This window comes from Schistocerca piceifrons, chromosome X, assembly GCF_021461385.2.
Source record: "Schistocerca piceifrons isolate TAMUIC-IGC-003096 chromosome X, iqSchPice1.1, whole genome shotgun sequence".
NCBI classification, from domain to species: Eukaryota; Metazoa; Arthropoda; class Insecta; order Orthoptera; family Acrididae; genus Schistocerca; species Schistocerca piceifrons.
Window position 1 is genome coordinate 288,019,451 of NC_060149.1, and position 17,528 is coordinate 288,036,978.

The 17,528-nt window shown below is 36.8% G+C and overlaps 1 protein-coding gene across 1 annotated transcript in view; it reads right to left on the bottom strand.

Annotated features, from left to right (window-relative positions):
- The window catches only part of LOC124722119 (protein Hook homolog 3-like), a 209,422-nt gene extending 198,173 nt beyond the window's left edge, over positions 1 to 11,249 (bottom strand). The window contains exon 1 of the mRNA XM_047247325.1: positions 10,851 to 11,249. Coding sequence (XP_047103281.1) covers positions 10,851 to 10,889 — 39 coding nt within the window. The 5' untranslated portion in view covers positions 10,890 to 11,249. The remainder of the gene's footprint in view (positions 1 to 10,850) is intronic.
- Between the last annotated feature and the right edge of the window lie 6,279 nt (positions 11,250 to 17,528).

Here is a 17,528-nt window from a genome sequence, read left to right on the forward strand (position 1 = left end):
CCTACATTTTATGACTCATTAATATTTTGGTGCGGCAAAATGCTCAATGTCGTTCACAGAGTACTAGCACAACCCATAAGTTGATAAGCACTCTGTCATATGTGGAATTGCATCAACGTTTTCACCTTTCCAATTTGGGGCACCAGCATGTACACACAATTTTCCATTGACACTAAAGTATACTAAAATATAATATTAATAAAAAAAAACCACAATGACCTTCTAGCCACAGCAGGCTTCTATTGGTAAAAATCAGGATCGAGTACAGGAAATTACACAGTTACAGTGGCTTTGCTGTAGCTACACTGATCCCCATTTATTTAATGTTCCCTTCCCTTTCCCCTGCTCTCTGCCTCTAACCCCAAAAGCTGCATCTGCTTACAACCCAAACAAAATATGACAGCCACTTTCTTGTTATATGTGAAATTTCATATACTTTGAAAAATTTTCACTGTGGAAGTAAAGCTATCAAAGTTGCAGAAAATCCACATCTACGTCTATGTTCCTGTCATGAATGATGGGTGGGAAGGCTGAATTAAATTATATAAATACCGACAATCATAAAAGTGGCATATTACAGATTCTGGCAGGATTCTATAAGGCACATATTTATAGCATAGATTACATACAACGATTTCTAGGTAGATTCGTTCAATAATGTTTGTACAGATAGAATTCAAGAAAAAAATTTCGTTACTGTGATAATTTATAATTGAATCTTACAGTTACAACACATAGCAAACATTCTAGAAATATTCATCTGAGCACAGCTACTAAATAGATTGCAACAAGACAATGGAAGTAAACAAGGAATTTCATGCCATTATGACATCTAATTTGGTCCACTAGATCTCAGATGAGGACTCAGCAAACAACATCACAATTTACATGTATTGGTGTAAATAACACTAAGTAGTCATTTAGGAAAAAGCTACTGTAACAGTAAAACTGCATCTCTGCTTAACCCAGCCTGTGCAAATAACAGGGAAATCAAAGTATCAATTTAAATAACCATAAAACTGAGGAAAAGCTTGAGTACAAGAGCACTCCTAACGAATAAAATAATCTAAGACAGCCTCAGTTTGTTAAGAAGTAAACAAAGAAAGCTGTTTTGGCACAGACAAACACTTTAAAACAGTATATCAGAAAATTTTGTTGTTTACTTAAAATGGTAAAAACTGAAGGAGTCCACTGCATTCTCTGAGACACAAAATCTCTTTCCATGAGTTTAGGGGAAAATCCAGTTAAGTACACAAACAGAGGAAATTTCTTCTTTGAACCCAAGACTACCATCCTATCAAAGTTAAAGTACCAGACAAACTATGGGCACTGGAGTCTCATCACATATATGAGATAAAACAAGTAATGTTCCCGATGGATATTATAAATGATGTACCTGAAACCAGAAGCTCAAATAGCAGAAAATCAATACAGAATCTTGCCAAGAGGGGAGAGAGAGAGAGAGAGAACCACTATTTCACATGATGCAAATATTATAATAAATCACGTTTTAAAATGGGAAATGGAAATGATCCATGTGGTTTCAAAGAAGTAACAATACTCTGAGAAGGTAGGCTAATATCCAGTATAATCAGTCAAAATGAATTTCAAAACAACAAATTTTATGAGCACCCTTAAAAATAAAATTTAATGCTGTACCATAAATGTTTCAAGTTCAAATATTACAAATAGAAATGTTCTCAGTGAAATATGCACTGTGTAATAAATCAAGAGCCATTTCTGTGGTAGATTGACAGACATCAATGTCAGGTCATACCACAATAGTCAGCAATTCCCAGTCGGTCTTACAACTTACACAATTACTACAATTTTTCAGCTTGTAATAGAATCTACAGCTGTTAAGTGCCTTTAAAACAATAAAATACTTGTGATTAGTGGTCGCATTTTCATTTTCAGAGGAATCATTCCACTAGGATAATATTTTACACTAACCGCATATTAAAATTTTTATGTGGTGAAACATTAGCTTCAATTATTAGAAACTTAACCATGGTGTTTAAGTGCATAAATCCAGTCATAACCCTTTGACAGAGAAGTTCCAGTTTCCTACGGTAAATACAGCAGAACATACACATTAAACTTAAAAAATAGTATCAAAAATTATTTACTACAAAAAAGAAGAAAAGTGGTTAAGATTTTCAGCATCTTTTTGACATCACGGTCATTAGCAAAGCATCATTAGTTCATACTGAATAATTGTGAAAAACTTATACTGCCTGTGGCGATGTTGAAGGAACCACATTAGAAGTCAGCTTAAATGATTCTGAAAAAGTAAAAAATTTGAATTTGGATGGCCATACAGGTATTCGAATATCACTCCTCCCTAATATGAGAGCACTGTCGTAACTATTGCACTACCTTACTAGGTAACTTCTAGAGAGAAATCATGTCTTCCATTTATGCTTTATTTATTGACCCTCTGCTCTTTAAGCTACACAAGATGTTTAAAAAATGTCTCCCATACTCTTACAACAGATATTACTTGACAAAAATAGGGAATAAGCACCACAGACATATTTCCACAAATACTTGTTCAGATATCGGAACGTCTTTCCTGTCACAGCCATCTGTCAGTTGACACTACAGGAGGTGCTTGATGTGGTTACCAGTCATTCTTACATATCCCTCAGTTCCCCTCCTCAGAAACTCATGAACTCATGCAAACACTCATAGTTGCCCTTGGATTTGGTCATATTAGAGCTGTGCCCTACCAAAACTACAGTTCGGTAGTTTTGACATAGTACATAAATGATGTAGTAAATGGTAGGATCACTGGTAGTATTGGTAGTGAAAGCAACATAAATCAATGTGTGAGAGAGGAACTGGGAGCCTACAACTTCACTTAATTTTTTGTTTCTTTGTTTTGCACATAATTTGAACCCCAAATCACTCAGTGTTAGTCCATTGTATATTTTACATCCTTACAAAATACAGATTGCATTTTATATAAAAAACTAACTTCATCATGATGAAAGGCAAGAATTTCCTATTATAATGCAAAATTTGTTTAGCAATAACAGAAATTTGTTTTATATAGGCTTGAGGAAGTATTGAAGTGATGTCTGAATGTTTTTGTTTAGCAGGTTTTTTGGTTAAGTTTACATTTTTCTGAGGAAATTGCATTTTATTTTTTTACTACTATGTCCCTGTTTCATGTTAAAAATCAACAATTTTCTAATAAAACCAGAATTAAACAATGACAACTTCAATTTTCCTATAAATACTATTTATTTTTAAGTAGTAGACAGGAGGATAACTATGTAGAAAAAAAGTTCTGTATGTTACAGGATTACATTGTCCTTTATATATCCACACTCAGTCTCTAGATGATTCACTGCTTCTGATTTCTAGGGGAAACTTGTAGGACACTGAAAGCATATGCAAACAAAGCAATCGAAATGAGGTAATGCCCTATAGGTATTAACACACCTATCATGCAGATAATGTGGTTATGATCTTAACTCACGAAAGCTACTAGGAAAACTACTGTAGTCTACACTTACTGACAATCGTCTACAGTAGCCAAATGTTGTTTTACAACTCTAGGTCATATTACTATATGTAACACATCCAAACTGTCTATGAATAGGAAATACACCAATGCTTTTAAATGTCCCAAAGCTAGAATTCTACAGGATTAATATTAAGGTAAATTGGGAGGCCATCTACTGGACGTCCTCTAAAAAACCATTGCTCATTAAACGTTTATGTTACCTACTGTAGTAGATTAAGAGGTGGTCCCCCATCATGGATAAACCACATCTGTTGTCTCTTTTGCAAGGGTAACATTCTCCTGTAGTCCAGGTAATGTGTCATGCAGAAATTGGTGATAAACAGTACCTGTTAATCTGTCTGATAATGAGTATGGACCTACGAGTCTGTCACCCATTCTTTCTGTCCAGCCTTTGATACTAAGTTGAACCTGACACCTCACTTCTATTATTGTTCTAGAATCTGAATTTACTCACAAGTGGTTATTTACAAAATTTGTTATCCCACTCTGTGTGAATCCTGCCATTGCCTGGGCTATATCCTGTGGTGAGGAAAGTATGGTGACATCTGTCAGCACAGTAGTATGGACCATATTTATTCTTTCCCTGAAGTACTCCTTATAAAGTCCCACACTTTTATTCATAATGTAGAATGGTGTTATACAACAATGGAATTCCTATCATGGCCTCTTTCTCCTCACTAAAAAAAATCTTTCTAGATTGAGCACTTGAGATTGAATACACTTCTAAATTATCTGTAGATGGTTTACTTCTGGTTCTTCACAGTGAGGCCTCTTTGACCATTAACTTAATTTGACAATCATTGCTACACCACCGAATAAGCTGTCTTCTAAAATAGCCAGCAGTCACCTCTGCCAGGAGGTCTACCCATTCATGATCACTACACCAGTCAGTTAACTGTATAGCAAACATTTACCCTTAGCAGACATTTTATTTTGGTACAAATACAATAGTAGCTTTGTGGATCACCTCTGCCAGGTGCTCTTCCCACTTATGATCACTGTCCCAGTCAATTAGCTGTACAGTGTACACTATTTTGTTTATTATTATTATTATTATTATTATTATTATTATTATTATTAGCCTTACATTGGCAAGTGTTGGTTCTGGAATTTCCATTTCTGTTTGTGTTGTGCCAATGCTTCACACAGCTAGTTTCATGAGTTTAGATACAAATAATGCAATAAAGCTAGATGGCTGCATTTCCTAGAAAATTTTAACTTCAACATACAGTGTCTGCTATGTTTTCTCTTGAGTGAACTTAGAGGTTTCCTGAATCCAGGCATGGTGTTTCTCTGGTTACTTAAAGTATGAAAGTGAGAATGAAAACTGACATTTCCAGTTCAGGGATTGTCTTACCACACTTTTTACATGTTGTGTGTTCCTTACACGCACGCCAATGTAGTAGGCCTACAACAAAACTGTTGGCCTTTGAAACAACACAGATGATTTCAGTGAAACTGGCTTTAAATACTTTTTCTCTAGCACGCACTCAACCTTTTTCATCAAGTTGTGTACACTGTGACATTTTCTAGTTTCCAATCTTTCAGGAAGTCTGCTCCATTTACATATATAAGCATGGCTTACCATAACATCTTTATTGGTTTCAAATGTTGGATACAGCTCAACTTTAACTGGGTAATTATTGTTCTTTATTAAATTTTCTACTTGATAAGTTCTAGTAATCTGAATAAGAAGAGTGCCATTTCTTACGGTTGTTTCAGCGCACCTACCAAAATTACATAAACCTCTGCTTATACACAAAGGTGAAAATTTTTCGTATAAACATGTCATGCAATATAGGATGCATTTTCTTAACCTCACCAATGGAAGCTTGGTAGGTAGGACTAGCTACCCAAGCTCTTATTTGGTTGAGTGTTTTTCCTCCCAGATTGTACACTAGTCCCACTAAGTGTCCTTTGTTTGTAAATTGTGAACCGATTTCTCACCTGAAATGCTAGGGATCTGTAGACCAAATATGTAGAAGGACCTTAGTCACCTGATGTGACAAGTGTCCCAGAATTTGCCCACTAACAACTGTTGTATCTGAACAGCCATCCTTCTATCAGAATGTAGCACATCCTGTGTTGCAATGTATTTATACCCACTCTTGTTAGCTGGGTAGTTAAGGAAAGATACCAGTCCTTCAAGACACAATGTTTCACAGACACGCCCAACAGTGGTCGAGAAACTGTGCTCCGACTTGCTCCGATTTTAAAGTACAGCAATTGAATTCTGGTAGTGCTTACAAAGATTACCGTAAGTAGCACAACAATGTGGATGTTTATTTCTGTCTGGAATGTTGTAACCTAACATACTGCATTGAATTTCTTGGCAAATGCCAGTTGTATATTGTCCATTGTTGTAGAAGGATGCGATTTCCACTAATGAGAATGAAATACTATCAGATATTGCAGCAAGTGTAACATTTTGACACTTTGTTTCTTGTGCCGATGATGTCCTGACTTCCACGCATCAATAAATGTTAGTGAGCTGTGCAGTTCTTGTGAAACAACAAGCTGAAATAGATTATGAAGATGACAACAAATCACCTCCACTATGTTCTGCAGTTGCTGTGCAATGACTTTGAATTGTTAGAAGCTATTTTCCATACTTTACTACAGGTGTTACAGTTCCTTCCTCCTACAACCAACTGGAACAACAACTCTTGTCTGTGTGTCATGTCTAAAGCAAACTAACCTTTCTTGGTTTCATCAAAAAATGTAGAGCAATATTTGGAGCATAATACTGTTCCTACTGCAAAATTATATGAATAAAGCAATTTCTAAATGAAATAATTCATCTTTTTAGGTGATTAATTTAAATCAAAAGATCTATCAGTGATTTTATATGAGAGTCAACAGTGAAAATTGTCAAGTTTCACAAGAAAAAAAGAGTTGTATTCATATATATTTCAGTATTTGCTATGGACCGTTTATTTTGTGCTATGTTGTATTTGCATTTGCAGTATATTACAAATATGTGATTAAAGTGTACTTATATGTCATAAAATGTGTCAGTTGCAACTCTTTATTACTCTTTGATTTAGTGCCACAAAGCAAGTACAGACCTTCATATTTTCATACTATCCGTTAAAATGAGGTGGACAGCACTTTTCAAGCTTCCCAATGATTTCTAGGTTCTACGGGTCCTTCTTCCAGTTTGATAAGAGCAGGTTTGCTGCTGAAAACATGTCCTATCTCATTGTCTTTGTTGTTTGTGTGTTGATACAACCTCCAAGTCCACATGTGTGAAAGAAAATATTTTTGTTTTAATGAACCTGGACCTATTTCCATGATACTTCAAACAGACAACACTCTGTATGGACCAGTTAACATTATATCATTCTGGAGACTGCAAATCTGCACCCCACATCACCTAAGTAGTACATCAATTACTTTAAGATTGAGTGATTTCTACATGTGCACTCAGGGCTGGTTTAAGGCCAAACTGACAAAAGCCACCGCTTATGGCACCAAACTGAGAGGGGTGCCAGAGATGCCACAACTGCAACATTTCTATACAGGATGTATCACAATTATTAGCGTCTGCTTCAGGTGCCAAGTTGAATGGGGTGAGGATAGCTTGAGTGTAAGATTTGTATACTGTGCATATCACAATTAGTTGTGAAAATATACAAGGGAAAACAGGGGAAGGGGGCACAAAATAGTAAGTCACTTACGTGCAAAAATGTTTTTGGACCAGCCTTGTGTGCACTTCATAAGTCATCGTAGGTGTACGGTTCATAGTGTACCACAACACTTCTCTTCCCTTACAGCTCCATTTAGGGACAGTACACAAGAAGAACTCTTCATGCACCCCGATTATCCTAGTTTTGTCATTAAGCAAGACGTTCGTGGAAGGAAATAATATTTCATGACCCAAAATGAAAAGTGAAATCACAAAATGTTAGACTCATCACGATGCATAGACTCTGTTACTGCTTACTGTGGAGTTGGTTGAGATTCTGTGACACACACAATGAATTTTACTGATCTCCTTTTAACCTTCACTATTTCCGCTATTATTTGAACTTAGTACAGTACTCAGATTGATAAACACTAGCCAATAATTGGTCAAATGTGGGGTTTGGAAGCAACCTATTACATGGATGTATTGCAATCCCTTGTGAAATATCCAAAAAGTTTCATCCAGGCATTTCTCTTCTTCACAACTATATATGTGGTGATGCCATCTTGAAATGTTTTGAATAGGTACTCCCAGATACCCATAGGTTGATACTGATCATTGTGTGCATTATCAAATGATGATCCTTGTTCATTGTGTGCATTAAATTACAGTTCTTTATACTGACAGTCAGCTGTCAGATTTTACACAAAGTGCTCATTTTCTGCTTTCATAACATGTCCTATGATCTAATGAGCACAGCTGAAAGAACTGTACAACCAATAAACAGCCCGAGAAAGTATCAAGCTAGTACTCAACCAGTAATAGGAGAGTCCTTTGGATACAAAATTCTTTTGAAAAACTAGTATATAGCACACTCATTTAGACAGTGTTGTGCTTTGTGTGCATCTCAAAGACCTTACTGGGAAGTGATAATCAGTAATACTCATTTCACATGTCAACAAGGAATAGTATAGAGTTAGGTGATTGTAAAATTGAGAAGTTCCTCTGTTATAACTGTTGTTGAGGTTAGGAACACATGGCAGTGTGCTCATCAGTGCCCCAGTTCTCTTGTCTTGTTTGCAGAGCCTACAGTTCTGTGGGAGGGCCTTGCTGAGTTTCCTACTCAGTTTTCCACTACAGTAACCCAGATGAAACTCCAACCCACAGTCTACATGTACTACTCCCTCTCTGACTATCCTACAGTAACATCCACACACTTATCACACATCAGCAACAAGGGCAGAAGCTTAGTCCAGATCTGACACCTTGTGAACATAAAGTCTGCTTTACTGGAGAACTCAAGTGACATTGCCACTCATAGGCACTGCATATATTCCATTTGCATTCTTAGTGGCTCAAACAGGGGGAACACCAGTGATGATGAGCAAGGGAAGACTCCTGAGGACCTTCTGCTGGATAGTTAATAGCAGTCTATCAATTTCAGCAGAGACTCTAATATTTATTAGCAATTTCTGAATAAACCAAAGTGTACTGGATAACCTGTTTTACATGATACTGACTTAATAGCACAAGTAATTAATATACCATCTTCAATCATACTATTTTATTGGTTACAGTTGCCACAGGGGTCATTATGGACTGAAAAGAATCACCTCAAAACACTAAGTTCCCCAACAAAGCACTCTCTACAGAGCTAAAGATATTTTGTGTAAATGAATGGTAAATCTATTACAACACACAGTAAAATGACACTTGTTTCACTGTCTGTGAAAGTAATTTTGTTGTATAGTCACATCTAACAGTCTCTGGCAAACAACAGTGATATGGTGCAACTCAAACCCATACACACAGTGACTAGCTGAGAAAACGTACATTAGGCAACAGTTCAACATTTTTCTTATTCAAATCTTATTATAAATCATGCTTTGTGGCCTCCTTGAAGGATGTTTCAGTATAATGTACTAAGTTTATTAATAATCAGATGTCTCTCAGAAACTTTATACAATGAACATTGTGAGTTGACACTGTGGGGGAAAAAATGCAGGTAACAGTACTTAGGTCCTACTTGCAGATTTCCATCTCCACCAAAACTGCTCCTGACTGCTTCCCACACCATGAGGAATAACAAGTCAAGTCTGGAAACTTCTCCTTTAAGTTCTTACTAATGTTAACCATAAACTGTGCTTTTGTGAATGTGAACAATGTCTTCAACATTATTATAATACTGCTATGGGGATTCAGCATCATCCCTGATGAGCACCACATTGAGCTCAGGAGAATGACAACACATTACTGTCATACACTACACATCTTGGCACAGTTGGTTGTAGAAGCATTACAATGCAATTGCATATTGTAATGTGACAAGGTGGTGTAGTTTTTTACTTTCATTACTAAACCCTACTCTGAGTCCTCTAGGTAATCTTTAATTGTGTAGTATGCATTACTTATGAGGTACTGCATATATCAACTACCTTTTTTAAACAGATATATGGTAAAAGTTACATAGCAGACACCTTTGCACCTTTCATAGTTTATGTGCAATATATGTACACAACATCATTCAAACTCCTTGTCAGTGACTTATCTGATTTTACATTGCATTTATAATTTTTATAATGGAAAATGTGCAAAATATGGCAAGAAACATTAAATGTTGCAGGAATGTAAACATTAGGCTGTATTATGGGTCAATTAGTTGCTACAACCTATATTCTGCATCCATAGTCATTGGTTTTGCCAACTCTCTACCAAATTATCACCTTCCAAATTAATCTTGACCTCCAGTCATGCTACAGATCAATCTGTCATCACAATCAAGATTCCATGGGGGCCCTACTGGCAAGATATGATGGCTTATCCACATTATATTAAATGATCCCCTTACAATAAGAAAAACTGGGCCATATTAACTATTTCTCACACACATAAGAGCTAGTGTCGGGTGAGAAATGCATGCGAAACTTGTGCAGTGAAAATTTCCCAACTTTTTTGGTTACTACACATTCACTTGACACAGCAAATGCATTATAACACGATAGTTATCTTTGCAGTAGAAATACAGGAAAGAACCATATATTCAGTTGGACTTGTGACAAAAAAGGTTGCCTACAAATTATGTATTTTTTTTCCATCTGTGTATTGATAACACAGTTTCTAAGATGTCTTCAACGAACGTGAGCTACAAAATGGGAATGACTTCCTTGTTGAGATCCTGTTGATGCCACTTTCTTACTTTGCTGCACACATGAATTTCACAGCTGTTTTTGTCCTAGCTGTAACTTATTTGTGTTATCAGCAAAGAACCTTTCAATTCCACAGAATTCATTAAAAAAGAGACCCCTGTAATGTGGCTTTTATTCTACAAAACAGCAGTGTTCGCTTCATTCAAATCTCAATGCTTCTCAAATAACAGACCGAGGGGCATTCGGTTCCAATGTTCTTCGAATGACAGTTGTGACCAATCTGCTTTAATAGGTGTTTGAACACGATTACACGAAAGCAGTACTGGAGTAACTGCACAAAACGGCGTGACTAACGACAGTGGTGTTCCACGGAAACATGTTACTTCCAGCACCTCGTTTCAGCTAATGACATTTTTACCCTTTCGCACTATCGACTGGTCTGTATCACTAACATTATTGTCAGAACTTCGGCTGTCAGTGCTTTTGTTTCTGGCAATTCATGTATCAGAAAATTGTAAACATACTCGCTTGCGGTACTTACCCACTTCATCAAGCTTTCACATAATTGAATTTTATCCATGTCTGCTGTTTCTTGAGTTGTTTACAACTACATAAGGTGACAAACTTTATATCTACAGTACATTTTTGTGATTATGATCAGTGATCATTGTTTTAAACAGCTCTGTGTCATACACGAGGTAGTGTGCATAATTTATAGGTCTCCCGGACTTATTCAATACACGTAACTTCAGTATTAACATGTTATTCCGTTTTCATTTAATAATCTGTTCATGTTTTAACTGCAATGTCATTATACATTCGGCACTCACTATCGCATTATCACACGTTAACCTCTCTGACATTTGTCAGCTTACGGACAGTTTCTGCAGTAATTTACGAAACTACCTCATGGTATAGACACATGTACAAACTACGTTAAATACTGGAGAGAAGCCTGTGTATCATGTTTTAAAATTTAATTATACTGTACAAAAACACGCAAACTCCAAACATGATCAACTACAAAAATACACCCACGCGACCATCGCCAAAGATCCATATACATCGCCACGGAGAATTCCGCGATGAGTAGGAATTATTTACAGGCGAATAGGTACCATTTTTGGATAAGGGTCTGGAGGTAGATCGAACCCATTCAATTGAAATGATTTTAGGAAACAACTGAGACGCACATCAATATGAACGAATGAAGACCGACCCACACGAACAACCTGTCAGCGCAAATGTTGGTGCACATTGCGCCTGCGCAGAAATGTCGTGTGGACAGATGATTTGCGCAGAAATGAGACATGTGCGAGCATGGAACTTGTAGCTGGCGGTTTGAGCAAAATTGGTCAAATCTGTGGGAGCAAATCACATACGCGCTGACAAACTTGAGCATGTGGACTGGAGAGCGCTGCAAATCTGGCGCTCTATACGTATTTGAGTCAGCTGTTTGTCCAGTACATGGTTTAGTCTAGTGTCTATCGACTACGCGTACGCGGTGAATGCTAAAATGGTTGATACGGGTCAGACCTTTCGGGACTTCATTGCTGAACATATGAAAAATGTAGGACTCATCGCCTGCTTTGTACTGAGAAATCTCTCTCATCAAGTTGATCAGCAAAAGGGATTGCTAGCATACTTTCACTCAACACTTTCCTAACCATAATCTTTTGTGTCACTCTAGCTGAAGTAAAAAAAAAAAAATTATTCCACATCAGAGCGCAGTCGAAATATTGTGATGAGTTGCTAACCCAAAACATCTTGCACCAGTGTCTTCAGGGACATGGGTAATCTTACTCTTCTGTGTCAATATATTGGTTCCCTTACGGAAAATATTACTTATGAGAAGAGGAATCAAAAGTGAACTGTATAATTCACTACCACAATATTAAAAGTAAAACATTCCATATACATTATAAATCCCTACCAGCAACCTATTTATAACAGGTTGCTGGTAGACTTCAAGCAGGGAACTCAGAAGCAAAGTAAATGAATCATCATTGGCAACTCCTATAATTTATTAAAATGTACAGAGTTCAAAATACATCAGAAAATCTTATCTGCAACTTCATGCAGTAGATATCTTTCATAACTGAGATGGTTTACTTGTTTTCATAAAATCCTTCATCAGAACAGTGTATATAGCTTTGCATGTGTTAGGTATTATTTGGCTCAGCATTGTTTGGACGTTAGTATCTAAAAATTCTAAATCCTTGGAATGTATTCCTTTTGCCAGGTATCACAATATCTTTATCAGCAGTTCAGGTGAACATACTCTTCTCATACATGTATTTTGCCGTGTTATATGAAGAGTTACGAGCGTCAGTAGATATTCATGACCATATGTCCCTTTACAAATAATTTCACCAGTCGTCGGTATAGCCATGTAACTTACGAAGTAAATATGTGAAATAATCATCCTGAGATTGGAGCACTTTCGTCTGTGTCACTGACTGCAGATAGATTTGTTTTTGAAGAGGATCTGCCTTGTGTAATACACAAAGCTGTGTCTTGTTCAAGGTGGACAACTTCCAAAAACAAATCTAAATATGTGAAAACTGTTTGTCGCTTAATGTGTCAATATCTTGACCATGTAGCGTTCTTTCTGCCTCTCACACTTTGTTGGCATTTTTAAGGCTAGATGCGAACATAGACCTCAGCATAGAAATATCTTTTGCGAGATGGTAACCGCTTGGGACTGAAAGTTCTTACCTAGACCGACAGATGTCGAGCTAACTGTAGACTGTAACTGTGTCTTATGGACGCACCAAATTTGTGGCGATTTGTTCCACACACAAACATCTGCGCAGACAGATCAGTGCATGTGGACAGACCTTAAGCGATACGAACCATGTCCCTCCTGAATACAAGTCCAGCATATTAGTTAATACAGTCTGCTTCATGAGTTACTCTTAATCGTTATTTCATTCCTTCGAAACCTTAAAGGAGGTGGAGAGTGGAGCATCCTTGACCTTTACGTGATACCTGTGCATCCATGAGCTACATAAAATATAAGAAGTTGTTTTTAACATAAGAGTAAATAAGATTTGATACAGACTATCTTTATTGTGATAATTATGGTTTGAATACTGCTGAAGAAGATAACTTCAGAACTGGCGTTATCAGTTAAAGGGATGTAAATGTAGTAGCTGTGCTGATTTTTAAGTGAAAATAAACACAAAAAGAGAAGGATGACGAAAACTACAGGGAATGAGATTGACACATGCAATAGGTCATTGCGATGTCAATGGACGTGGAAGGTGTGAAGGCATTTGAGAGGACACAATATAAAGTACTAGTGATGTTGATATGGCTCAAAACTGAGTACTGGATGATTTATAACCAATGTAACAGTAAAGGGGTTAAATTCCCAGCTGATAACACTTCCCTGGGTTACATCTGCAGCTATTGTTACATCTGCCAATGACTCACCATACAAAACAACATGCTGTGTCCTCTCTAAGAAAAGAATCTCAATCCAGTCACAAGCTTTCATTATTAACCTATACCATCGTACTTTCGATAATCAGCATAAATATGGCACTTCGTAAAGTGTTTCTCGGAAATCGAGAAATACTGCATCTGTCTCGCTGCCTTGATCCATGGTTTTCAGGGCGTCATGTGAGAAAGATAGGAGTTGGCTTTCACATAGTCGATGTTTTCGTAAACCATACTCGTTGTCATGAAGGAGGTCATTCTGTTCAAGAGACTTTTTGATAGGCAACTCCTTTTACTCTATAGATAAATATCTGAACAGAGACTGTTAAGCCAGCTTAAGTGAAAATGTCTGTTAGATTTCAGTTTTGACAGCACTTGGCCACTACAGTCAAGATTAGGCATTTTGTGTATGATAAATTTATTAATAGTGCGTGATAATGTTTCATTCTGACAGCATGTTAATTCTGTAAATATTAGCTGTTCCAGTATAGGAGTTGGCTTTCACGTGGTTCATGTTTTCATAACCCTACTAGTTGGCATGAAGGAGGTCATTCTGTTCAAGAAACTTTTTGATAGGCAACTCCTTCTACTCTATAGATGAGTATCTAAACAGAGACTGCTAAGCCAGCTTAAGTGAAAATGTCTGTTAGATTTCAGTTTTGATAGCACTTGGCCACTACACTCAAGATTAGGTATTTTGTGTATGGTAAATTTAGTACTAGTGCATGATAATGCTTCATTCTGACAGTGTGTTAATTCTGTAAATATTAGTTGTTCCAGTATACCTCATTGGAATCACCCATTTCGACAATCCTCTGGCAAATGATCAAGGTATTAGATACTATATTCAAATGTTTTTTGTTTTTATGTTATACTTTCTGATATGTTTCACACCCAGGAGAATCATCTCAATTTTTGGGTCTACTAAACGAAAACTGAATCTAATCTAATCTAACATGATGTTTGAACTCACAATATGTTCTAAGACTCTACTGCAAAAGGATGTCAAGGGTATTGGACAGTAGCTTTATGGATCACATCTAGTAGTAGGAGCGTTATTTATTTCTTCTTCAAGGGATTTATAGAGATTACAGTAAAGAGATGGCCCCAAATTAGGTGTAGAATCAGATAGGGATCTCACTGGGCCCCGGAGCTCTGTCCAGTTTTGGCAATTTCAGCTCAATGCCACTGACATTAACACCCATTTCACTCATCATCTGAGAGGTCCAAGAATTGAATTTTGACAGAACACTTGTGTTTTCATTTGTAAAGGGATTTTTAGAATGGATTAAGCATTTCTGATTTTGCTTTGCTCCCTCAATTTCATTTTTGTCTTATCTGTGAATGACTGGACACCTTAGTCAGTGTCATTAAAATCCAAGGTGGCTGCCAAATGAGATACACAGGTATATTTCCTCCACAAACAAATATTTATTTAAGAGTAAATTGTATTAAATTTAAATTTATTTTGTTTTGTATAGCTACTGTATAATCTGTTATCGTTACACGAGTGAATATTTAGCATTTCGATTGCGTTTTTTCTAAAAATCGACTTGTGTTATCTGAAATCACGACAGTGGCTAAGTAGGCCGAAACATTACGCGACATAAGCATGGAAAATTCTATTGAAGGTTTTTTAATAGCACAAATTTCGTTAAATACAGACAACTCTAAGTTTCAGTAGCATCTATTCTGGGTATAAAAGTGTAACTAAACGTTTCTAAATCATATTTCTCAGCAGATTGCATAGTGTTTATTAGGTAGAGAGGCGCGACCTAGGCCTACATTTTCTGTGTTATAAACGTGTAAGAACATAACCAAACAAACTTGGTAATTCGAGCTCTAAAAGAGAAGTAACTACTAATTCAGTCTTCTGCCATATGTCAAAATTAGTACCAAAAACAACAGTGACAGCACAAAACACTATTAGTGTAGTTTTTGTTTACAAATAATCAATCTTACATCCTTGACAAACTTGATATGTTCTTTAAAGTTCAATTTAGTTCTTCTTTTGAAACTGAACATAAGTGCTCAACAATGTGGGAGCTGTTACAGGATATTGAAAAAGGCAATTGGTTTGTCAGTCTTGTAGGAAATATTTTCGATGGGAAGAATGCAGTGATGCGAACACTGAGAAAATGGAAGAGGCTATCTCTCGGAACTGAAGAGTATTCAGTAGGAACATTTTAACCGAGGAATAGAAAAGGAAAATCTGCACCTTTCGGACACAGTTGGGGGAAGCAACGAAGGAACTGATTGGAATCAAGTGAGATAGAGTAGAGGAGGGTGTTTTGGAACTGGCAGTTGGTAGGAAGGCAGGGAGGAAGACAACGCAAGCTTATCATTTTAATATCAACGCTGAAAGCAAGTATCTAGCACTGCAAGACATCAGTGGAAAAGAGGCTGGGTAGGACTAGGATCAGAAAATGTGCAGCACACTTTGACTACATTCAGGAAGCCAAGGAATGTGTAAGGTGTTGGGAAGAAGAAAGTGCTGCTGCTAGATACTAGCCATGGGCAATGTATAGACTCTCAGTTAAAGAAAGCTTAGGAGCAGCGTACAAAGCCACCAGCATTTTAAAACCAAATATAGGTCTAAGACAAGTGAGAGAGGACTTGGGGCCTTTATATAAGAAACTTCATAAGGGGACATGTGATAGTAAATGGGGTGGGAAACGGTTTGGACAGAGATGGATCATATGACGCAGGTGGTGACCAGGACAAGATAGCCTCCCAGTCCTACAGCATCAATGTATACATCGTTGAACTGTTCCAGTATCATGATTGGACACACCTTAATGGAGCTGTGTGATGGATTAATGTTGGTTTAGAGGTGGCACTGATGGCAGCTGGCGTTACACATGTTCCCATGGTGCGTTTTTGGACTACCGATATATCTAGCTTCACCACCTACACCTGTACTGCACTGGGAAGGGAAGATTGGTACAGCTGATTCATGAGAGTATAGGGGTTCGATATTGTGCCATACATGATCCAATACCTATTGTCACAGGTAGGAGAAGTGGGTGTTTTTTAGAACAAATCCATACAATAAGTTCCTCAGCTTAAATAGCATCCTCAGCATTTTAAAACACCACATGACATACGTAACACATGTCATAAAGAAAAAGAAACCATTAAAAAAGTAACATGTAACATTTCACAGACTTGACGCTCCTTCACCACAACATACAATCTATAAAAAATAAAAGACAACAATTTGAAGTTGTGTCCCAAATTAGATCTGTACAGTAGTTTGTGTCACTAAGTGTTGGTGTAGAGATACAGAAATTATCGTTGTATGAAAGGACTACGTAAGACTACTTCAAAGGACAGAGGATCAGGCGTTTATATCAGAAAAGGAACACAATTCAAATCAAGCAACAGACTTAGTACATTAAGTAAAATATCAGCTTTTGAATTAAAAGGGGGCTTGATAATACCAATATATCAAACATTTCAAATATGTATCAATCTCCCAGTGATAGTTTGGACACTTTTTGAATAAATTAACAGAAATTCTACATAAAATTCAACTATGAAAGTCAATATAATTTTGTGTGGATAGATAAACACACATCATATATAAAACTAGTTGCAATCTCATAAACATCATTCAGAGTTTTGTCATATCCCTGTTCATCAATAGTACAACAAGGGTTACTACAATGACTGCATCATTAACGACCATGTGGCCAGAAATATGAAAAGGGAAATACATGGTCCTATTGTCTTCGGTAGGAGAAGTGGGCCTTTTTTTAGGACAAATCCAAAT